At 35.8% G+C, this 25,397-nt stretch overlaps 2 protein-coding genes and 1 long non-coding RNA gene across 4 annotated transcripts; 2 read left to right on the forward strand and 1 right to left on the reverse strand.

The window, feature by feature from the left end:
- The first annotated feature begins 1,279 nt into the window (after positions 1 to 1,279).
- On the forward strand, positions 1,280 to 3,606 carry LOC137826461 (uncharacterized). Its single transcript, XR_011083506.1, has 2 exons — positions 1,280 to 1,794; positions 2,669 to 3,606. It is a non-coding gene; the product is annotated as an uncharacterized lncRNA (long non-coding RNA).
- Positions 3,607 to 18,600: 14,994 nt separating this feature from the next.
- On the forward strand, positions 18,601 to 21,283 carry LOC137826764 (uncharacterized). Of its 2 annotated transcripts, none has more exons than XM_068632900.1 (5): positions 18,601 to 20,572; positions 20,651 to 20,755; positions 20,830 to 20,899; positions 20,974 to 21,069; positions 21,152 to 21,283. In XM_068632900.1, the coding sequence occupies exon 1, from the start codon at positions 18,998 to 19,000 to the stop codon at positions 20,123 to 20,125; it is 1,128 nt and encodes a 375-aa protein (XP_068489001.1). In that variant the 5' UTR covers positions 18,601 to 18,997; the 3' UTR covers positions 20,126 to 20,572; positions 20,651 to 20,755; positions 20,830 to 20,899; positions 20,974 to 21,069; positions 21,152 to 21,283. Both variants share the same exon structure in this region, with proteins under 2 accessions (XP_068489001.1, XP_068489002.1).
- A 1,996-nt stretch (positions 21,284 to 23,279) lies between these two features.
- Positions 23,280 to 25,397, reverse strand: LOC137826301 (uncharacterized). Its single transcript, XM_068632220.1, has 2 exons — positions 24,464 to 25,397; positions 23,280 to 23,972 (listed from the first exon to the last, which is right to left on the reverse strand). The coding sequence occupies exons 1-2, from the start codon at positions 24,891 to 24,893 to the stop codon at positions 23,452 to 23,454; spliced, it is 951 nt and encodes a 316-aa protein (XP_068488321.1). The 5' UTR covers positions 24,894 to 25,397; the 3' UTR covers positions 23,280 to 23,451.

Genomic DNA, 25,397 nt, shown 5'->3' on the forward strand with positions numbered 1-25,397 from the left:
TGTTCCATATTCATCAACACTACCATCTTTCCTATACCTATCTTTGAAATAATTTTTACCTAACCACCTATCAGTTGAAAAATTTATTTTATCCCCTTTTTCTATTTTCCAACCTCTATTAATATCAAAGCATTTGTTAAGCCACCTCCACATGTCTTTCTAATGTCTCTTCACCTTCATGAATTATGACTTTTTTTATCAATAAAAAATAAAAAATATTAAAAAAGACACTTCAATATGTCACACCCTTTACAAAAATCAGCATCACCTAAGATCAAGACATACAAAAACCATGAGTTATGACTTGAATCATTTGTAACATCTAGTGTTCTTCAAGATCCATATTGAGATTCTAATATCTTTTTATATAAGTCTGAGTCTTCCCCTCAAGTCTTCACTTCTATTTTCCTAATAGAAATCACGTTTGCGTGTAGTATAATGGGTGATTTTAACATTTGGATATAATAAAGTGATTACCAATAATGTGTTTGGAAAGCATTTAATACTATATTTAATTTATTATTCTTGTTTGTTTCAATACGCATTTAATGTTTAGCAGACCCTATATATTACATAAGACTCTATCACCCTAGAAATGAGTAACTGAAATAAATACAACAATGAGTAATAACTCATCAAATAATACGTCAGTCACACTAAATAAGTATTCCTCATCTCAACATGTTTCTTTGTTAATAGTAAAATAAATAAAAAGTCGAATGAATTATCTTTTATACGTATTTTGTTTTGATTGTTTAAAAAACGTTCCATATTTATTTCATTTTCTTATACAAAATATGAAATAGTTTCATTCTCATAAGATAGACTTAGCAAAGTTAATAAATAAAATGCAGAAATAGTAATGAGAAAGCGTGTCATAAAGGTATATGGATAAAATTACTCATTCCCACCATGTGAATCCTCAATTATTGTCGTTGTTTGGAAGAAGACATTTTAAAACAGATAAGTGTTGAAAACTAAGCAAACAAAGGTTTGTCCACACACTAATTTCAACATTAAAATATTGACAAGGGTTTCAATAGGTTGTTGAGAGAGTAGTTCACGAATGAACAGTGGTTCCGATAATGACGTTAACTTGTCGGATTTTAATTACAATTTCACACCCATTATTGAGCCTGTTTAGAAGATGAAATGCAAAATAATCTTCCATTAACAAATTATAGACTAAATTGAAGATGAATTAAACTTAGTTTAATTTCTATAGACATAGCCTATAAAAAACAATGACATAGGTGGCTTTTAAGATGGTTATAACAACATCAACAAAATCACTGTACATTCATAAACTACATAAAAACTTTTACTGTTTCAATGTGTTGATGGAAATAGTAAAATGTAAATCTGAATCAGTGTGTGATCCAACTCAGTAAAGGGAGAAGAGTGTGGAAATTTGGCAGAAAAGAAAATTTGCAGTGACCATATGATACACCTTCATCTGTCTCACCCCATTTTCCTTTGCACCTTTCTTCGACTAGAATATTTCTTGGATTCACTTTCCTGTCTGTGACTCTCATGGGGACAATGACCCATCATGTCTATGAATTTCTCTCTCTTCAAAGCCATAAACACTAACAAACAATTAATTAATCTCTCACAGTCTTTATTTTTTCCATGGTCACTCTCATTACAACCTGCTAGTCCTTTTTCGTCTTTACGGTTTTCCTTTCTTTATAACTCTGCTTGCTACTCTTGCATCTCTTCAGCGCAGGAATCGATAAAAACATGCCAGAATTAGGGTTTCTGGTAGCCATGCTTTTCAGTTTTAGCTCTAAGGTTGGCCTTTCTAGCTGTAGTAGATTACTCAACTTCAAGTTCATTTTCATCTGTCATCCAAAACTTAACAAGGAAAGCTGAGAGTTTTCCTCTCCTTTTATATTTTTCTCTCCTTTTTATCGCAATTTTATGATGTTGGGTTTGCTTGTTTTCTACTTTTTCTTCATCTGATCTTCACCCTCAAAAGTAGGGTTTTCTTCAATTGTGATCTGGTCACCGACTTTTGTAGCATGGCCTAATTAGTTTGATCGGCACCAATTATTGTGAAAATATATCACTTTCTGAGCATATAATAAACTTGCATGGACATACACATATATATGTATATATATATATATATATAAAAGAATCTGGTTTTTGCTGCTATGGTACCTTTGCTTTCTTCTTCCCCCTTCAAGTACGTCCTCTTTAATGTTTCTTGTTTTAAAGTCTTCTTTTATTTGAAACCCACACTTTGTGGAAGTTTGGGCCAACAAGTGTCGTTTCAATGTTTTCTCTTTATTTTCATATAATCATAGAAGGTAGTTTGATTTGCAATATAGTTCGAATTTGATTTCAGATCAGGAGGAAATATATATAAATAATTCCAACTTTGGAACCCAGTTTTCTTTGTCTCCTTTGAATTCACTGATTTATTTGACAAGTCAGAAAACATGCAATAAGAAACTCCTCCAAAGTTTTACATACATAACGTTTGATTTGGTGTTGTATTCATACCCCTCTTCCCCACTTTCATCTTATTTACATAAATTTTATGTGCGAAATCTGGATTAATAATATGTTCCTTTCTTGAAGCTCTAATTGATCCTCAAATCTTTCAACACCAAAGAAAATTATTGGAATTTTAAACTACACTTTCTCCATCTTGTGTCAGGAAGAAGGGAAAAGGATGTACATGTGCAGAGTTCGACTACAGCTTTAGTCACATTGGGAAGGAAAGAGAGTGAAGGAGCTTCCCTCAGCCCATTCATGGATACAAAAGATTGGGTTGCAAAATTAACCACTAACTCATTCACACAATAGTATTCAGTTAGGGTGATGCTCTTTTTGCTATAATATGATTGTGTGAATGAAGTGATGCATACATATTGTGTGACCCTCTTTCTCTGAGCTTGGACTGAAGGGAGCTCCTTCTTTCTGTTGCCTCCATTTGTATTCATCTCTCAGATGGCCATGTCTAAGCTTAATCTATATATGCTTAGCACAAAAAAGGTGAGGCCATTACACTGTAGCTGATGTTACATATCGTCTTCTAGCTCTTTGTAAGTATCCACTCTCTGCCACAACTGCACAAGATTCAGCAAAAACATCTGAACAGTTGCATATGAACAGTTACATACATGCAGTAATTTGTTTAGCTTAGTCTTTAAAATGATCACTACATATCTATATATGAATTTATGTAATTACTTTCTACACAAAGCTCTATGTCACTTCCTTTCAGGTTATTTTGGTACGAGTTTCTCTTCGATCTCTTTCTCTCAACAGTACTTTTCTGAGTTCTTTTCTTTGGGGGTTGGGAAAGCAAAATTTAGGTTAAAGTGAGCAATTCATTTGCATCTGTATTGCAACTGTCTATTCTTTTCAATTTCAGGTTCCGTGACCTTACAGATAATTATCATGTGCCAAATCATTATTATAGGTTTGAACTTTACTTTTTCACTCACTATTATCTTTTCTTCCCCATAAATGTCTTATCATCACTTTATAATCTCATTCATTTACCTAAATGTAAATGGCATGTGGGGTAAAGATGAAAGATATAGCATATGTATTAACAGCATAAATCATTTTTAGTCAATCATTAACTCATATGAATGTAGTAAACTTTTAATTAAATTTTAGAAGAACTTCACTGTGGTTGCATTTTGCATGTTGGATTGAGTGTGAAAGACAGCAGCATATATTATTATGGAGTGAGAACAAAAGCATTGAAGGTGTGCATTTCTCCTTTCTATGCACCAATTACTCCATCTCTCTCATTTTCCAAGGTAGGCGCAGTATAGTGTCACCAAACAAATGCTGATAAACTCCACGTTCGGATGTTCCTGCTTTAACACAGACCAAACTGCATTAGTTAAATATTGATTTGGCTACACCTCGAGAAGTTGCACCTGCAAATTTTCATTAACATAATGAATTGGCATTAACTATGAACAGTAATCTGTTGTGTCTTTTTGCCTAGGATAGATTTATGTTAAATTTGGTTTGGAAATTAGTGATAATTAATAGTTCTGACATGTATGCTGCATAAAGCTGAAGCTTCTTGTTTTTCCTCAAATTCGCAGTTGAACATTTGAATTAGTGTACAGTCAGGTGTGAGACCCTATATATATATGTGTGTATAGTCTAAAAAGAACAAAAACAAGAAAAAATATACAAATTTTATGTGTTGGTGTGTCTCAATTCTTTGTATATTGTTTGTAAGGTTAATTACTCTACTATGAGATTAATATCGTTTCTGTAATTTTTGAATTAGTTATGATCAAATCAATAGATAGGAAATCTATTTGATTGAAAATGTAATCCTTTATAATATTCAAAATAACAGTAGTAAATTATTGAAGTAAAAGAATATTGAAAATAAAATAAAAAAACTCAACTATTTTATGTAAAAAATGCAATATATTTGTAATGAAGAGTATAAAAATAAAATAAAAAATTATTTTCTAAGAAAACATTATTACTTTAAAAGTAAAGATTTTAAGAAACTAAAATATTTTGCAAAAATATTGTAGTATATCTAAATCATATTGTATCGCCAGTTTTCTAGAATAAAATTATCTAATATTAAAATATTATATATATATATTATGAACTAAAAATAAAAAAAAGGAATTTTAAATAATTAATTTAAATAAATCTATTTTTATTTTAAGTGTATACACCTTTTTGGAATTGGGTTTCTGGTAACGGTTTGGTTTTTTTCAATTTGTTTTGAAAAATGAAATATATATATATATATATATGATTATAGGAATTTGAATATTTGAAAACTAAATTAAATGGGTTTAGTTTTAAACTTAAAGTGAAGACGAGTTTATTTGAATAATTTTTAAAAATAAATATATTTTAAAAAGAAATCATAATATATAGTGCAGCTTGTTTAAAATTATATGTTAGAGATTTTGATAACTACAATATTATTCGAAGAAAAAGGTTACTGCCTTCAGAAGACGCATTCAGCAATATTGTTGAAATGGATAAATTAGAATGGAATGGTATCATAAAACAGATACATCAAAGTGACAACATCAGAAATATACATCAAAATGAAACATAAAAAATTGTTTCATCATTTTATAGCTGACACAGATAGATATAAAAAGTATGCCAAGTGTTTGAAAGTTACAAATTACAAAATTGTGGGACCCCTTAGAACAACCATATTATATCTATTTAAATAGAACAAAGCTCCTTCATTAAGAACCCTAGAATAAAGAAAAGACAAAACATGTAGCCGCTTAAAAAACCTCTTTGGAGTAGTTTTATTTCAATCCATATACAATAAAGAATGTGGTTAATACTGATTTATTGGAAGTAATTAGAACACAAAAATTCCCTCAATTTACATAATTTCTGCCTTGATCTTTGAAAAAAATAAGAATAGTTCTCTTAAACAAAAGACTGCAGAATTCTCTACTAGCAAGATTGCATCTAACAATTTTCAATAACCAAACTCAATAATTTGTTAATTAGCCTAGAAAAAACTGCTTTCTTCACTTTCACGAGCCTAATATTCAACTATTTGTGATTGTTTGTGATCTTCATGATGATTTTGCTCCATCAATTTTACATTATTATCAGTTCTTACAAGAAGGTCGGATCCTATCAGAGTGACTTTGTTTGTCTTCGTCTTCTGTCTTTTCGACCTTCAGGTATGGTAATCTCCGGTTGGTTCTTCCTTTCTCCAAGCTGAATGGAGGGGGGTAACCTGCGAAGGCACTCCGACAATCAAGTCAGTCCGAGTATAATATGTAGGTGAGTTGGGAGTGAAAAATTACCTTTGATGTTGGAGTCCCCTATAATATTTATACTTTTTGGATGGGCCTCAACTGTTGTGGGCTTGCATGTGGATCAAAAAGAGGGTTCAACTACGTCTTAATCATGGTTTACCATTAAGTATGACTTAATTACAATTAATTGTAGGTTTATGGGTTGCATTCGGATTAGGGAAGTTATTCGATCTTCTCGGCTATTCGACCATGTAGGTCTTCTCGGCAATCTGGTAGTACATTCGTCTCCCAAGCTCGAGTGGAGCGATTTAAGTGTTAACATAGAGCCTGTAAAAGAAAAATCGTCTTATCTTTAGCCTAGATATTGATCCCGGGTCACGGGTCGTGCCATATAAAATCTAGAATTTGGAACACGACAACGCATTCATTTTGTCCAACATAACATGCATATGAGTCACTTTCAACAGTTTCATCTATTCCAAATAAATCAAAATCAGAATTTGATGAGGAAAGGATTGTGGATTACAACTATTTGGAGTATATGTGATCATATGAATATGGTAGTTTTTAAAGAAGGGAGGGTAGATGTTGAAGAGTTATTCCGTATGACTCAGTTGAAAGCTTGAACATGGATGAAATATAAATTGTCTAACTTCACCTTCTCCTTTTCAGATTGTTTTTTGTGCCTTATCCAATGTTTGAGAACAATTAGGTAGTCAACAAATACTAGGAGGAAAGGGATCTTATAGATTCAGTCCCGCTGTGAAATGTTGCCTAATAATTATTGAGTCATATTTTATCTATGTGCTCCTAACCACCTTCTTTACAAGTCTAATTTGTTTAGCTTTGTTAGATATCTGTCATTCATACATTATTTTTCGTTTTCTATGCTAATAAAAAATCAGAGCTTAATGGTTGTCCAAGTTGGGAAAGGTTGGAATGTGTTGTCACATAAAATTAGACCCGTGACCCGGGATCAGTATCTAGGCTAAAGATAAGACAATTTTTCTTTTAGAAACTCTACGTTAATACTCAAATCGCTCTACTCAAGCCTGGAGAAAAATGTATTACCAGATTATCGAGAAGACCGGCATGGCCGAATAGTCGAGAAGGTCGAATAACTCCCCTAATCCAAACGCAACCCATAAACCTACAATTAATTGTAATTAAGCCATACTTAATGGTAAACCATGATTAAGACGTAGTTGGGCCCTCTTTTGGACCCACATGCAAGCCCACAACAACCGAGACTTATCCAAAAAGTATAAATATTATAGGGGAGCCCAGCACGAAAGGTAATTTTTCACTTCCAACTCACCTGCATATTGTACTCAAACTCAGTTGATCGTCAGAGTGTCTTCGCAAGTACCCCTCCCCCCCCCCCCCCCATTCTGCTTGGAGAGAGGAAGAACAACCAGAGATCACCACACCTGAAGGCCGAGAAGACTGGAAGACGAAGAAAGATAGAGTCACTCTAATATGATCCTGAGCTTGTAAAAACATTTTGGCGCCCACCATGGGGCCAGGAAGAAACCCTTTGGAGTGTCCACATGGTAACAACAAGGAACATGCAGACAATGATAAAAATGCACAAGTAAGAGAGACTAGCCAACTTGACCCAATGACATTGATTTTGCAAATGAGGAAGGAGATGGAGATGCTGAAGAAGAAAAATGAGGAAGATATCCAAGGAATGAAGAGGAAGAGTGAGGAAAAGATAGAGGTGTTGAGGAGGGAAAATGCTCGGATGAAGCATAAATTTAATGGGGAACCAACAGTCCTAGAGACTATAGAGGGGGAGCTTCCTCCACCCAAAAACACACATCCGAGAACTCAAGAGGTCGAGAGTTCTTATCAGGATAATACTCGCCCGACATCAATAAACATTTTGGGCACGACACCCTGGTGGAGTCCTTTTGTGGAAGCTATCATGGAGGTGCCTTTGTTGAGTACCTGGAACAATGTCACGCTTGACAAGTATGATGGAACTACCGACCCGGATGAACACGTGGACGCATATCTAACACAAGTCAGTTTGTACACTACGGAAGATACGTTGTTATGCCGAGTATTTCCCACCTCTCTTAAGGGAGTATCTTTAAGTTGGTTTACTCGCTTACCTGCACGCTCCATTGATTTTTTTGACACACTGACGACAAGGTTTGAAGCCTAATTAACTACAAGTTGACCACACCACCTCACATCCATCCCTTTGGTAAACATTCGGCAGGAGAAGACGGAGTCCTTAAGGACTTTCATGGACAAATTTGGTAAAGTGGTGTTGAACATACGAAACCTAAGTCCTGAGGTAGCCATGCATCACATGGTGACTGCACTCAAGCCAGGTCCCTTCTCCGATAGCTTGTGCACGCAGCCTGCGGTAAGTTTGGACAAGTTACGGCATAGGGCCACCAAGTTCATGTAGTTTGAGGAATTAAAAGAATTTTGTGACAAGGCTCGAGCACCGAAAGAATTCAAGAAGAGGGGGGACAAAAACATAACTATGTCATCCCCCGAAAGTCGAGAGACTATTCTAAGCCCCCGCGTTTTACTTGCTATACTCTTTTGACTGCTGACAGATCGAGAATCCTGGAAGAAGCCCTTAATGTCGACCTCATGACGGAACCAAAGAGAATGACCACTCTACTGAATGCGGATTACACAAAGCACTTTCATTATCACTGTAACTTTGGCCACACAACAAAGAATTGTTGGGCCTTAAGGACAAAATCAAGGAATTGGTGCAAGTTGGCCATCTCCGTCGTTTTGTTTTGAGTAGTCGAGAGGACAGGAGGCCGAGAGTCGACGAGGGGAGAACGCGAGACCATCGTGATGAGGGAGGAAGAAGGGATAGTCGGGAGCGAAGAGATGGACAAAATCATTGAGATGTCGCGCCTATACGTGGGGTTATAAACACCATCACAGGTGGCTTAACTGGAGGAGGGACGACTTCTTTATCTTGGAAGAGACACCTCCGAGCTATCAGCTCGGTATACTCCATTCACATGAGAGAAAGAAGAAGTATGCCGCATATCCTCTTCACGGATGTCGACTTCAGGACTATAGATCCGAGGCACGATGATCCGATGGTGGTGACCGTCGAGGTGGCCAATTTTGTGGTCATGAAAATGTTAATAAATCAATGAAGCTCTATTGACATTCTTTATTGGAAGACGTTTAAGAAATTGGGTTTGTCCCAAGATGTCGTGGAGTCGTTTAACGAGCAAATAGTCAGATTCGCGGGGGGAAAGAGTTGACACTCGAGGGTAAATTGATCTTGACATTAAGTTTGGCGAGGGCAATGAATGTTGTAAAAGAATTAGGATCAGATACCTGCTGGTAGACACAGAAACATCTTACAACGTCCTTATTGGAAGACCATTCCTCAACAATCTAGGAGTCATAATCTCGACTCCTCACCTTGCCATGAAATTCCATGTAGACAACAGAAGTAGGAGTCGAAAGGTCATGGCCCTTAATTTAGACTAGAGTTTGGCGAGAGAATGTTACGCTGCAAGTCTGAGAATTCCTCCCCCAACACTAAATTGAAGGCTGGAAGTTCATCAGGTGACTGTCATGAACGACCTGAACCCTAGGCCGAATGATGAACCTCGCGTAGAGCCGAGAAAAGAGACATTCTCGTGGCAGATGGGTCAACCAGGGAAAGACACTCGTATTGGTTTGACCTTGAAGGAGAAGGAGAAGGGTATGATCACCGCCATATTGGCTAGGAATGTTGATGTGTTTGCCTGGATGGCAACCGATATGCTGGGCATCAATCCTAGAATTATCTCTCACAAATTATCAGTCTGCAAAGAGGTGAAGCTGATAGCCCAAGAGAAGAGGAGAATGAGAGAAGAGAAGAGGGTGATTGTAGAGTAAGAAATACACAAGCTCCTAGATGTTGGTTTTATCCGAGAGATACATTACACCACTTGATTGACAAATATAGTTTTAGTCTAGAAGAACTTTAGGAAGTGACGAATGTGTACCAAATACACTAATCTTAATAAGGCCTACCCTAAAGATGCATACCCACTCCCTAGTATTGACCGACTAGTGGATGGAGTTGTCGGTCACAAAATATTAAGCTTTCTCAACGCATATTCTGGGTACAATCAAATACACATGAATCCGACAGACCGGGAGAAGACAACTTTCCTGACCGAAAGGGATAACTTTTGTTATGAGTTTATGTCATTCGATTTTGAATAATGCAGGTGCCACGTATCAAAGATTGATGAAGTGGATGTTCTGGGAACAAATTGGGAAGATGGTGGAAGTGTACGTCGATGACATAATTGTGAAATCCGACAACGCCGAACAACATACAGCTGACCTGGCCGAGATCTTCAAACAGCTAAGGTGGTATGACATGCGACTGAATCCTGACAAATGTGTATTCGGAGTAGAGGGTGACAAGTTCTTAGGCTTCATGCTGACACGCCGAGGAATCGAGACCAAGCTAGAAAAATGTCAAGCCTTATAGACCATGAGAAGTCCGAATAACCCGAAGGAGGTTCAACGGCTTCTAGGGAGGTTGACATCGTTATCTAGGTTTATGCCAAGGTTAGCAGATAAAATAAAGTCAATCCTAAAGCTTATAAAGAAAGTTGAAAAGTTTTTATGGAATGAAACATGCAAGGAAGCGTTCAAAGTTGTTAAGCAAACGCTATCCCATCCACCCGTATTGAGCAAACCAATCCAAGTGGTTAAGATGAAGCTTTGATGATTCTAAATCCAAGAAGGATGTTTAAAGCTAGGTTGTTGCTTATGGGGCTTTTGTTCTGTGTATTAAAAATTTGTTAAATCACTCTTAGTATAATCCAAAGCTAAAACAATCAAGATCTTTTAAAGAAAACTGTTTTTCAAAGTAAGTGAAAAATAACCTGTTGTTTTTACGTTTCAATCGGTTGTTTTACACTTGGAGTTTTGAAAAGGTTTTTGAAAAGCTAAAATTGGTTGACTTTACAAGTCAAAGCCAAACCAATCGATTGAATCGAGGTTTCAATCGATTGTTTTTTTTAAAACATATCAGATTTTGTTTTAATTGTCAAAACTGTTTTGGCTTGATATGCATCTGTTTTGGGCTTTGTTTAACTGAAACAAACGACTATTTTTGTGGATTTATAAGTAGGTTTTGAATCTCTATTTTGCACATCATCAGATTACAAAAAATAGCTTCAGAATTTTTCAAAAAGATTGCAAGATTGATATATGCTTTCCCTTGGTCAAAAGAGTGAAATAGGAGGTGTGTTTTTCTTCATGTATCAGGTGTAACATGTTCTATTCATTCTTGTATTTCTGTTTACGTTTGAATACTGTAAAGTGTTTTGTATTTTAAGTCAAAGGGTGTTCTGACTATGTGTGGTGGTGGTGTATCAAAGAAGGTGTGTAGTCTTGATGGTATCAAGATAGGCTCTTTGATGTGTTTGTTTTTGTAATTTGTTGTTGATTACACAGTGGATTATCCAGAGGTTGTTTTGGGACTGGATGTAGCTTAGGTTATGAGTGATACAGTATAAAAACATTGTGTGTAAATCTCTCTCTCCCTCTCTGCTTTTAAATCTGTTTTTGTTGAAGTGTTGGTAAGAACAATCGATTGATTCGCAGAAAAAACCGATTGTTTTTTTTTGGAATCAGTTTAAATACATTATGTTTCTTGGTTGATCTGATTGCTTTATCTGTAATTCTGCATTTACTTTCATTCTTATCCAAATTTATTTTGTAAGTCGAGTATTACTAGACACTGAAACCAGGTATCAGATGATTGAGAAGATAGCCTTGGCCTTTGTTCACGCGTCCAGGACACTTCGACCATATTTTCAAAGCCATGAAATTGTTGTACGAACCAACTGCCCCATTACTAAAGTATTGGAGAAACCCGAGCTGGTAGGAAGAATAATTGGTTGATCGTTAGAGTTGTCAGAGTTTGGAACTACATATGAGCCGAGAGGGCCCATCAAGTCGCAACTCTTGGTTGACTTCACCTCAGAGCTTCAAGACAACTTAGAGCCAGAACCACCATTGATTTTGTATGTCGATGGATCTTCCAACAAAGGTGGAGGAGGAGCAAAAGTTATTCTCAAAGGGTCGGGAATACTCCGGATAGAACAGTCTTTACGTTTCGGGTTCAAAGCGTCAAACAACCAAGTTGAGTATGAAGCTCTCATAGTTGGGTTGTTGTTGGCTAAAGACATGGGCCCGAAAGGTTAAGAGCACGTTAAGGAAATCTCTCGACCAAGGAAGAAATCTCTTAAGTGAATCCCTGACGAGAGAGCATCAAGGAAACTTTTTGGCTAAGGAAGAATTCGCTTAAGTGAATCCCTGCCGAGAATGCGTTAAGGAAACCTCTCGGCCAAGGTAGAATTTACTTAAGTGAATCCTCGCCGAGAGCACATTAAGTAACCTCTCGGCCAAAGTAGAATTCACTTAAGTGAATCCCTACCGAGAGCGTGTTAAGGTAATCTCTCGGCCAAGGAAGAATTCACTTAAGTGAATCACTCACGAGAGAGCATTAAGGAAACCTCTCGGCCAAGGTAGAATTCACTTAAGTGAATCCATGCCTATAGCGTGTTAAAGAGCTGAATAAGCAAAGAAACTGAAAAGCAAGAAAAGCAAGAAAGAAACAATTTTACGAAAAGGTAAGTTAAATTCATTAAAAGGCCGACAGGCCGTCAATTTACACAAAAGGGGACACGTATACAAGAAACTAAATATGTGTGCCCAATCCAAAAGAAAGAAAAGAAAAGACCTAATAGTCTAAGTCTATCCTCTCGGCATTAGGAGTTTTCGGCGGAGCCGAGGCGACTTCTCAGCCACTCAGAATCTGATCAATTGGTACAAGTTGACCCTAGTAGAAGTCTTTGTCGAAATCAAACTTTCCCTCATCCAAGGGAATACTGTAGAGAAAATTCGCTTGCTGAAGAGCCTTTTGAAAGTCGAGCTCATGTTGATCCAAAACATTGTTTTCGACAACCTCCAAGTCCTTCAACAACTTTTCTACCTTCTCCTCGAATCAGTAATTTGAGAGGGTCATAAAAAGGCTCTCCTTAAGCCCTCGGATCTTCTCGTCCACCTTTACAGCCACCTCTTTCATCGACCTCTCGGCCTCAACACATAGGTTTTTCCAATGATTTACCTCAGCCTCAAGGTGTTGGTTCTTAGCCAGGAGATTGTTGTTTTCATTTAAGGTCGACTTGAGGTTAGCAGCCGAATCCTCTAGCTACACACATAGGTTGTCCAACTCGACCACATTTTTATCTTGCTTCATCAAGTCCAAAGCCATTCGTTTGCCGAGAACAAGAGTACACAAACACAACTCCATAAAGGCATCATGGACTTGGAAAGGACGAGCCAAGAGGTAGGCATCTTGCTTGTAGGGTTGTGACCTTCTTATCCACTTGCAAGTCGTGACCCAAGAAATCAGGGTCAGTTGAACTCGACCCCCGGCCACACGGCCTCTCTTTGGAGACTTGCCCAAAGAAGAGCACTCTCTGTGACGCCGAGAGGAACGACCATGATCCTTTCCATGGCCTTCTTTCATATTCTTCGAATTGATTGGAGGACGATTACCTTCTGGTGTCGCCACCACTATTATTAGTACGATCGCTTCTACAACTGACGTGGAGGATCCGACACCTAGCTCAGCCCTCTTGGCCATTTGAGCTTGCCTCTTCAGATGAAGCTCCCAGAAGTAATCTTTGTTGATGCTTGTCGGTGTCATGCTCACCATTATCTCTGCACACGACAAGAGGATTAAGTCAACGATAGGATACAAATAAGCCGAGATGAGTATAATAACATGTTGAATAAGAGCTTTGATATCTCCAAATCTCCATGGATTGTTTGAAGGTTGTTTTTAGCTTAGTTGGGTGTGTTCTGGGGTAGTTTGAATTTGTTAATTCACTCTTAGTTTGAATCCAAAGTTGGTTTCATTCAAATCTTTTTTAAAAGAGTGTTTTATGAAGAAGCAAAAAAACAACCAATTGTTTATCGTTTCAATCGGTTGTTTCATACTTAAGGTTTTTGAAACTGATTTTGACAGATTTGAATTTAGTTGACTTTGTTGTCAAACCAATTCAATCAGTTATTTTGACAAAACAACCGACTCTTTTTTAACTGTATTAACATAATTATGTTAAGTTTGTTAAATCTTCTTTAAATGATTTGAAATTGATTTGGCTTTTACAATAAATGTTTTCAACTGCTAATTAGAGTATAATTGTTCTGTTATACGCTCCTAGCATTAAGGTTACAAGATCAGTTTTTGAAATCAAGTTTTCTCCAAGATTGCTTAAGGCTTTGGATATTTCTCTAAGAGTGAAGTAGGACTTGTTGTGTGCTTTGATTTGATTTGTACCAGGTGTGATCAATCCTATTTTCTTCTTGATTTGTAATTCTGTAAGTACTGGTGTTCACAAAGTCAGAGGGTGTTCTGATCTGTGGTGTGCCAAAGGAAGTGTGTGTTCTTGAGGGGATCAAGATCACTTCTTTGGTGGTTGTGTGTTTGTAATCTGGTTTTTTATTACTTAGTGGATACCCAGAGGTTTCAGGGAACTGGATGTAACTCTTGGTATAAGAGTGAACCAGTATAAAATTGCTTGTGTGATTCTTTCTCTCCCTTAAATCTTATATATCTGTTTTTAGTTGTTTTTACACTATGCTGATAAAAACAACCGGTTGAATCGCAGAAAAAACCAGTTGAATTTCTGGAACTCAACTAAAACTGTTTTCTATCTTGTGTTCTTTGATTCCTTTGGCTGTGATTCTTCTTTGACTTTCTTCATACCTTCAAACTTTCGAAAAACGTTTGAAAATAATTCACTCCTTTCTTGTTTAAGGCCTTCAATTCTAACATAGCATACCATCAACATCAACGTTCGTTGAGGGAACATATAGGCACAGACAATAGGACGGGTTGGGATCTTGTAGGGAAACCCGTCCAAGACTGACAATACCTCCAGGTCGTCCTTGGTCATCAGGGATCTTGGCCACGTATGGAAACGTGTCGGATCCTTTGTCCAATATAAGGGGAACCTAGGAGTCTTTCCCTTGAAGAAAAACTGTCAGCCTTCCTCCTCAATCACAACTTTGAAGAAACTCCCCTGGAGCAAGGAGGTTATTCTTCGATTGACTGATTAAATATACCTAGCTAATCCGGTCTCCCAGTCTCGTATCGAAAAAAAGTAAGAAAGACTTAGGGGTGGGCTTAAGACATAGCACCTCACATAGAAACCGAAAGGCCTGGAACGTAACCCAACTATTCAGGTGCAACTGAGTAGGAGCCACGTTTAAGATACGCAACACCTCCATGGTAAGAAAATCAAAAGGAAAACGGACATGAATGTCCGAGATCAAACAAGAATAAAAAAAAATAAAAAATCTTTAGCTTCTCTCCCCTACCCAGACACACGGTCTCGTACTCTCTACATCTACATAAAGCTAAGGCACAATTCGGAAAACCCTCTAAAATAATATATACACTATCCGCAAAGGTTTGAAGCATAGATGCTTCCGTATATTTGGAAAAAACCTGTCGGACCTTATTGTCTACCCACAAGTAATCAGCCTCTCGGGTTTCCTCTCCGTCGTATGCACTCCAGGAAGAGGAAGACGACACTACAGGCTCTAGGTCGCTCCTATTCACAGGACTGATAACCTGAGAGAACTTCTCGGTGCTCTCGATATCACTAGAATTGATATCTACGGGCCAATGGCCTTTCCCTATTGGGACCCCCTGACACTGATGAAAATAAAGTGGTAACGGAGAAGGAAGACATGGTTACCTTAAAAGACTCTTCAACCAGTGCACACAAATTATAAACTCGACTCTCGGATTCTCAGAGCAAATTCATAGAGGAGACATGAGGAATGGAAACCACTAACACTCCTATTTATAGGTGGAGGAAAGGGCGAATATGAACTATCACACACAATCTCCACCGTTGGATCAACTCGACATCAATGGTCCATATCACACAACTCTGCGATTTCTGACAAACCATCACATCCACGCACCTCGAACAAACCAAAAAGCTTCCCCAACTCGGCTTCCCAAGCATACCCACAATTACTCGAAAGGACGATTATGTAGAACTGGCGCTTATATGTATATCAGCTACCCAGTCTGTTGGTTATATAAGACCCTGCGTAGAGTACCTCTACTAGGGCCTATAAGGCATATGACCCGTGACCCGGGATCAATATCTAGAGTAAAGATAAGACATTTTTCTTTTACATACTCTATGTTAACAGTCAAATCGCTTCACTTGAGCCTAAGGGCAAATGTACTATCAGATTGTCGGGAAGATCGACATGGCCGAATAACTCCCATAATCCGAAAGCAACCCATAAACCTACAATCAACTTTAATTAAGTCATACTTAATGGTAATCCATGATTAAGATGTAGTTGGATCCTCTTTTGGACCCACATGCACCCCCACAACAACTAAGACCCATCCCTAAAGTATAAACATTAGAGGGGACCCCAGCACCAAAGGTAATTTTTCACTCCCAACTCACTTGCATATTGTACTCGGACTGACTTGATCGTTGGATTGCCTTCGTAGGTACCCCCCCCCCCCCCCATTCAGCTTGGAAAGAAGAATAACCAATCGAAGATCACCATACTTGAAGGCCGAGAAGACTAGAAGACGAAGACAGATGGAGTCGCTCTGATAGGATCCCGTCCTTGTAAGAACATGGCAGCTAAAGAATATGTGTTTATTTATTTCTTCATGTTCTTGACATAAAGGGAAAATTGTGCTACTTAAGTTGACCCCTCTCCTCACTAAACTCATTCTTGTGGCAATTTTCCCTAGCATAACCCTCCAAGTAAGGGTTTTAGCATTAGGTAATGATTTTATAGACCACAGGGTGTTAAAAGTAGTGTTATTATTATTTATATTATTGTTCTGAAATAAAGCATAGACTGATTTGACTAAGTATGTTCCATTTTCTTCTTCTAGTCATGTACATATCTTGTGTGGTTATTTGTGTTCAAGTTCACCTTGTTTATTTCATTCATAAATTCTAATTCTTGTACACTTTCCCAATCAAATCTATTCATTCTCCATTGTAAGAACTACTATTATCCATTATTTGATCAGTTAGCTAATTCTTGTATTGTTTTCCTTTCACTAGTTGAAATGGAGTAAAGCCTATGGGACATATTCATAAGAATAATTTCTCCTAACCATTTATCCTCCAAAAATTTAACTTTATTTCCATATTGAATTTTCCAAGTTGTACTCGTATCGAGCTAGCTACCATTATGACCTTCAACAGTCACTTTTATTAAATCTCTCCACCATCAATATTAGAGATTCAATGTTATATTAGAGATTCAATGTTGTGGTCATGTTTTGTGTATCCTTTATGTCATACTTAGAGAACAAAATTTCTCTCCATTTGCCTTTTGTTTCAGCCCCAAGACTGCATTTCCATTTGACAAGTAAAGCTTTATTGAAAATATCCTTGACTTCCAACCCTCCCTCATCCTTTTACATGTTTTTTCTCAACTATGCAAGCTATTTTCTTACTCTCGCTCCCCCAACTCCTCAAAAAAATCCTGTGTATATTCATGAGTGTCTAACAAACTGAAATCAGAGCTTTAAGGAATGAGAGATAGTAAAGAGGCAATGCATTAAGGATAAATTTAATGACACAAATTCTCCTTGCAAAATTTAGACATGACCCGTACGATTTAAGTGTAAAATAATACAACTGAAGTCGTACAATGGTGATACAACTTCAATTATATTGTTTTACACTGAAGTTGTACAACTTCACTTAAAGTTAATTTAGTAAAGTCGTATTGATGGAGTACGACTTCCACGTAGACTCTTTTTCGACCTAAAGTCATATATGTGGGGTACGATTTCTACTTTATAGTCGTCCACGTGGTGTACGACTTACCCATTTTTATAACAACTTTTTTTTTACCTAAAATCATAATTTGTGAAAAAAAATATAATACTTTAATACAAATGTTGTATAATAAAGTTCTTTGGTTGAGTAGAACGCAAATTCATTTGTAGAGAAGTTTGCATATCTCTTATAATAGATTAAACATACCTAAAATTTAATGTGGACTTGAATAAATTATGTATGTTTATTTTTTATCTTTCAACTTGTTTACAAACATTCAAGTTTTAAGATATTTTTAAAAAACAGCTAATATAACCTCTTATTTTAACACTCATGTGATATACACCTAAACCAAGTAAAATTTCACTTAAATTTAAGAACAAAAGAAGTTTTGTTTGATTGAATTCCCTTTGAAATATAATAGGTTACACTAGTACAAAATATGAAAACAACGACCATTTATTTAGTGCGGCTTTGCGCTTAAACGCATTTGTAAAAAACGCGATGGCATTTTTGTAATTAAATTGATTTACAAATGCGGTTCTAGGGTAAGACCGCATTTGTAAATCAATTAAAATTATTTACAAATGCGGTCTTACCCTAGAACCGCATTTGTAAATCAATTTTACCCTAAAAATTGAAGCGCGCCACTAGTTTTCACTTTCACTTTCGTCTTCTCCGCTTTTCGTTTCAACGTTCTCAGTTTCAGTTCTCTCTGCATTGTAAGTTTCAGTTCTCTCCGCTCTTCGTTTCACTCATTTGTTTTCGTTTTCGTTTTTGCATCATTCATTATTCACTTCCTTGGCATTGTCATTTTCGTTTCCTAACTCGTTTGTGGCATATAGGTTACTGTTCTATTGGTGTTCGCTGGTTTTTTCTGCTCCGCCACCGCCACAGCTTCCGCCACCGCCACAACTTCCGCCACCGCCTTCGTCTTGTGCCTCTGCCACTCCGATCACCATCAACCTAAAGGTTGGTGTTGTATTTAATATTTATTTAATATTTTGAATTTATATTTAATATTTTGAATTTTTATTTAATATTTTGAATTTTTATTTTTCTGTATTATAATATATATTTAATTAATAACTAATACAACTTGGAATTTATAACTAATAACTAATAATTTATATATTTGTGTGTATTTTGAATTTTTGTATTATATAATTTCTATTTTCTTAAATTTATATTATATATTTAGTTAGTTGTTAATTACATTTTAATAAAAGTTTTATGTTATGTTAGTTATTGTTACTTTTAGAATAGAAATATCGTGTTTGGATTGAGTCCGGGGGTGTTCGACCCTCGGCAAATGTGTGAGATTGAATAGAATACTAATTATTAGAAAATCCTAACTATATTCCAGAATATATAATGGATCGAAGTTGGATTAATGTTGTTCGTATAAGTGATGAGTACGAAAGGGGAGTAGAGGAATTTATACAATTTGCGCAACGTAACGCGATTATTAGTGGTCATGATGGAGCAAAGATCAGGTGTCTGTGCGTTAACTATTTGAATGGAAGGATACTGGATGTGAATATCATGAGGGAACACCTGCTATGTGATGGGTTTCTTCGATCTTATACAACTTGGACATGGCATGGTGAATTATTAAATTTACCACGTGTTTCCGTAACTGAAGAATATGTGGGTTCTACCATGGATGAAGCAGTACACGATGATGGAGATGATGATCGATTGGAGGACATGATTCGTGATGTGGGAGCTGAGTGTTTTGCAAAAGCGCATGGATATGAAAGTATGTCAAAAGATGCAGAGACTCCTTTGTATCCTGGATCAACTAACTTCACACGGTTGTCGGCGGTGTTAAGATTGATGAATTTGAAGGCAATAAACGGATGGACTGATAAAAGCTTCACGGAATTGCTCCAGCTATTGAAGGATATGCTTCCAGAGGGAAATAGTCTACCTAATCGTAATTACGAGGCCAAAAAGATTCTTTGTCCAATGGGTATGGAGTACAAAAAGATGCATGCATGTCCTAATGATTGTATATTATACCGGAAAGATTTTGAATTGTTGAAAAGTTGTCCGAGGTGTGGGTTATCACGTTATAAGTTGAAACAAAAAGATGATGATTTTATTGATGAGATGGAAAAGCATGGACCCCCAATGAAGGTTATGTGGTATCTTCCCATCATTCCAAGGATGAAGCGTTTGTTTGCAAACCCAGACGATGCTAAGAATCTTAGATGGCATGCAGATGAGAGGAAATGTGATGGCATGTACCGACATCCAGCTGATTCTATTCAATGGAAGAAATTTGATGATGACTTTCCAGAATTTGGTAAAGAATCAAGAAATATCCGACTTGGTTTAGCTACAGACGGAATGAATCCGTTTGGTAATATGAGTACAAATCACAGGTCATGGCCTGTATTACTAGTTATTTACAACTTACCTCCTAGATTGTGCATGAAGCGAAAATACATGATGTTGTCTATGATGATATCCGGTCCGAAACAACCAGATATCTGATATCCGGTTCCAGTTGACGATCCTATGGCTTCCCTACGTCTCATTGCTAGTCAGATTGGCAATGATCCTTTTCCAGTTCCGTGGGATAATACATTTTTTCAAATAAACATTGAACTGCCACTGATGATTTACAACACAGATTTATCAGAATTTATATTTGGGAAACAGGAACTCAATATAAGTATAATTCAATTTTTTATGACGTAAGTATCTTTACCTATTATTCAATTTACTTTATGTTAAATTATTATTGATTATGCTTTAACTAAAAACTTGTAGGTTTTTGCATAGAGTCTGTATCACTGAGAGGAAGGAAAATATGTATGGATTCTTAGATCCTGCATATACTAATCCCGTTGGACCAAACTCAACTGAGACTCAAGCATACATCACTAACATCCTGGAAAAAGAGGGAAAACAAATTTATTTATGCCCTTATATTAATGAGTAAGTTTAATTATATGTCATCAATTATTATTATTTCATGTTTTAAATATTTACTAACTCTTTTCATTGATCATATAGGCATCATTGGCAGTTACTTGTCTTATCAATGGTTGATAAGACTGCTGTGTGGTTTTGTTCCCTACACAAGAAGATGCCCACAAAATTTAAGGATATCATTGATACGTAAGTATAGTATAAACTTAACTTTGTATGTTACTAATTAACCATCTACTAACGAGGTTTTTTGTATTAACCAGTTCATGGCGTGGATATAACATCCTAAAAAGTCGATCCAGTTCAAATAATTCGAACTACATAAGAGTAAAGGTTTGTAATTTTTTTCTTTCTCTATTATCATTGTTTATCAATATACTAACATATTACTTTTTATTGAATTATAGTGTAATAAACAACCAGGAAGCTATGAGTGTGGCTATTACATTATGCAATGGATGATTACCATTATAAGACTAGGTGTTAAAACTGGTTGGAAAGAGGTACTATATATGTTAAATCATTTTTATAATTCTTGAACATATATATATCTAAAAACTAATTTATGTCAACTTTGCAATGCAGTTATTCACAGAAGAAACACCAATGAATGAGGAAGGCATTTCATATGTTAGAGATTCTTGGTCCACATATTTCATTAATTTTTATAACTCTAGCATAGGTAAACAATAGTGGTTTTATTATATGTAATTTGATCACTTGTAAATGTACATTTTGATGATTTCAATTGATTACTATATTTCTGTATTTGTCTGGCTGGGTTTGATCATTATGCAGGTTATTAAAATATATGGTTTCTGCACAAAACAAAGTGAACTTTAAAAAAAAAGCACTATTTACAAATGCGGTCATTTACCAAGACCGCATTTGTAAATAGTGATTTATGAATGCGGTTTTTACCAAGACCGCATTCATAAATCCTAAACCCCAAACTCACTCCCTAATTCAGAATAATATACAAATGCGGTTATTTTAGGTAACCGCATTTGTAAATGTGATTTATGAATGCGGTCATAGGACCGCATTTGTAAATGCCAGATTTACGAATGCGTGCTGATCAAATGCGGTTCTATGACCGCATTTGTAAATGTAAAATAACCGCATTTGTTTTAGATTTCTGCACTAGTGTTATGTTAACAAAGCTCTGAAATCAAGTTTTCTTTCAAATACCACAATTTTAACCATTTAGTTCTAATTTTTTAATCTAGTGATTATAATATTTTAAAAACTTGATAAAAAGATTAAAATTTTAGATAAACTCACTTTAGAAAAAAGTTTAGCTTTTATGAAATATTAATTACGTTATTTAATAGTTGAATAAAGAAATGTAATTTAACCTAAATTAGATATGGAATCTATTCATCTAGTATAATTCATTTATTAATTTTTTAAAACTTGAGATATCGTTGGATTTAAATACTAATTTATCTAAATACTGATATTCGTGTAAGAATTTAATATCTTCCACCGTAGTTTTCCATAAGCATAGCTCAAACTTGAAATTAAACTCGTAGGCATGTATTCATAGGTAATGTTTGACGCCAAACCATTTTTGTTAATTTATTATTTATTTATTTATTTTAATTTTTCTCTCTAAATTTTTAAATAATAGTTTTTACTCAATTTTTTACAATTTAATATTTGATTTTAGATTACCAAAATAACTAATCCATAATACATTTCATAAAACAATTACTTATAAATTAGTCTAGGAATTTATAATTTATAAATATAAAATATGAGTATTAATAATATTAATTTTAACTATTAATAATATTTTATAAGTAATACATTAAAATAAATTTTTTATGTTATTTTTTATGTGATTGAAAATTTCTATTTAATTTTTAAAATAATTTAATGGTAATAGGAATTTTTAATATAACACTTAAAATTTCACAATTCAATAACACAAATAGTGGAACAAAATATATTACGTGTGATAAATCATTAAATTTTATAATAGTTATTTTAAAATTCATCCCATTTCCCATTTGGTTGATTATTGTATCAAACATTAGCTTGTTAATATATTAGACTAGATTCCCTATACTATTTACCTTAAATTCTAGTTTTCTTTTTAAACATGGCTCTTCAACACATATTTTAGATGCAAAAGAGAGAGACAAACAATAACAGAAAAAAAAAATAACATTTGGACAAATAAAACTAAAAAACGATTTTTTTTATATAGATAAATTAAGAAAATTGAAAAGTCATTAACTGCATTAATTAGGTGAGAGAGAAGCATATTTCTCTTAACTGGGTGATATATATATATATATATATATATATATATATATATATATATATATATATCTCCAAGGGGCAGAGGCTGGAGGATATTTAGCAGGAGAAGGAAGATCTGGATTCATTTGAACTAGCTTTTCCCAATAAAATCAGTTTAATGATAAAGAATTTAATCTAGTTTCTATGTAATTTTAAGTTTAAACTTCACTATCATTGTTGTAGACAAAAAAACCTTTTCTAACTTGAGAAGAAAACCTGGATCAGTAGAAAGTGTTACACAATGTAACAAGACTTTCTTCAAGCAAAAAACTCTGCAACTCTTATTGTGTTTGAATTACCACCATGTCTAGACAATTGGACCTACATTATTATCTCTGTTCACCTAACAAGACATTCTTTAGTAGTCAAAGAGAACCATGAAACTAAACAAAAAGAGTAGTCATTATACCTCTAAAAAAATTGATTTCAGATTCAGATAGAAGAAGAAAACTCTTGAGCCTTTTTTGTCCAACAAGTTAAACTTAATCCCAAAGTAAGTAGTACTTTTATGGCATAATGGCCATATTTTGAGCAGCCCAATACAATAATTACAGAGGCTGCTTAACTCTTGTTGATCAGAAAAGAGGATCAGTTGCAATGGTAAGAGTGGGATCACCTAATTGTGACATAAAGTTATCTCCAAACATTACAGCCCCAGCTGCCAATGCTCCTGCACCTGCCCCAATTGCAAATCCTGGAGGCCCTCTTGGCCTAGGACCTGCCCCAGGACCTGTCCCAGATGATGATGGCATGTTAAAATAACTTGGTGCCATGCCACCATTAGTTGGGAAAAAAGTGGGAGCATAATTGACATTTGAGTGTGGTGGTGGTGGAGTTGTTCTGGGTGTTTGATAACTTGGTCCAGTGGCTGCAGGGTAGCTTGGTCCACTCATATAAGGAGGATTAGTAGCATAATCTGCAGGAAATGGCACTGGATGTGAGTAGGGAACATTAGTTTGGACCTGTTTTCCTGACCCACGGAAATGATGGAATGAAGCTTGAGGCTTTTGCTGTGGGTAGGCTTGCCCAAATCCAACCCCTGGGGTCAAGTGAGTATTATTGCCATAATCTAGGAGCACTATTCCTTCCCCATCACCTGCATAACAAACAAAAAGCTTCAAATCACTCAAAAGTTGCAAGCTTTTCCATTCAAATATGGAACCCTTTTTACCATGCTGAATCAAAAGCTCACTAACCCTATAGAAAATAAATAAAAAGATAAGACATATTTCAAGGGCTGTGAAATAGAATCCAAGTTGGTTTCCTCATCTTAGATCTGATTTTCCACATTTGGAATGTCATCTTAAAACCCAATCCTCTAAATGTGACTTCTTTTCTCTTAATGAGTTACCAAAGACTCTAACAATAAGTAGCACAAAAACATGTTGTATGGTTGGATCACGTTTCCAAACACTCTATTAATAACATACAAAAACTGGTCTATGGTTTAGATCACACGTGGTTATGATTTCAACCAATCTTCACTTAACATGTTAAGTTTTTCAATTTAACAGAAAAGAGCTGATAAATCATAAAAACTGGAAGAAGATTATAGGCACATGATGACATCAAATCATTCCGTAATACCTTGAGGGTGGAAACTAGGGTCCTCCTTGTTCTCAGAAAGACGGATTGAAACATCAATGAAGCCACTTGGTTTGTTGGATTTCTTCTTTCTCAACTGGTAGCTTCCTACTTCCTCAGAGCTTTTGACCTGCTTGGTCAGAAACTCTCTGAGAACAACGGTTGCGGAGCCATGCAGCTTCTCTGTGAGGAACAAAGGATCTCTGCTATAAACCTCCAAGTGGAGTGCAAGATCTGGGTCGGAGCTATCAACCTGGATGCCAAACTTGGTCCTCCAAAGAGGGTTGGCATTCCCAGAAGCATCAACTTTGGTACAGTACTTGCTCTTAGGATCAACCCACCCAACTGCATACCACTGACGCTTCCAAAGTGAGGGTGAACCCCTCACACCACGAGCTGATATCAAGCACACTTCGATCGAGATTTTAGCCATGGGAAAAGACAAAAGGGTGGTGACTGTGCATGCAGGAAAAGAGATAAGGTGAAGGGGTTTTCAAAGTCTCAAAATTTCAATGGCTACTTTAGGTGTTTGGTTTGATGGGGTGAGAAAATTCCAACAGCTATGAGGGGTAGCAGTAGGAGGTGGCCATTCTTTTTCTTGCTGGTAAGTGCATCACAGCCAGGCAGAATCTGGCTACATTTTTAATATGCACTACAGTAGTGCATTGGGATAAATGAAAGCCTAATTGAATGCAAGGGAAAATCTTGTAAGTATTAATTTGTATTCTACAAAGAAAAACAAACAAATTCTTATTTAATTTCTCCTGAAAATAAGCTTCACTAATAACCACACTGATTTCATCATCACTTCCTGATGAATTCTGAATATAGGCAACTCTTATCTTTATCTCTGTCATGGTATCTTCATGTGAGAAAGAAAATTCACTTGCAGAGGGGTCCAACGACTATGTATAATAAGGTACAAGTAAAGTGTGTT

Source organism: Phaseolus vulgaris, chromosome 8, assembly GCF_000499845.2.
Source record: "Phaseolus vulgaris cultivar G19833 chromosome 8, P. vulgaris v2.0, whole genome shotgun sequence".
Classification (NCBI taxonomy): Eukaryota; Viridiplantae; Streptophyta; class Magnoliopsida; order Fabales; family Fabaceae; genus Phaseolus; species Phaseolus vulgaris.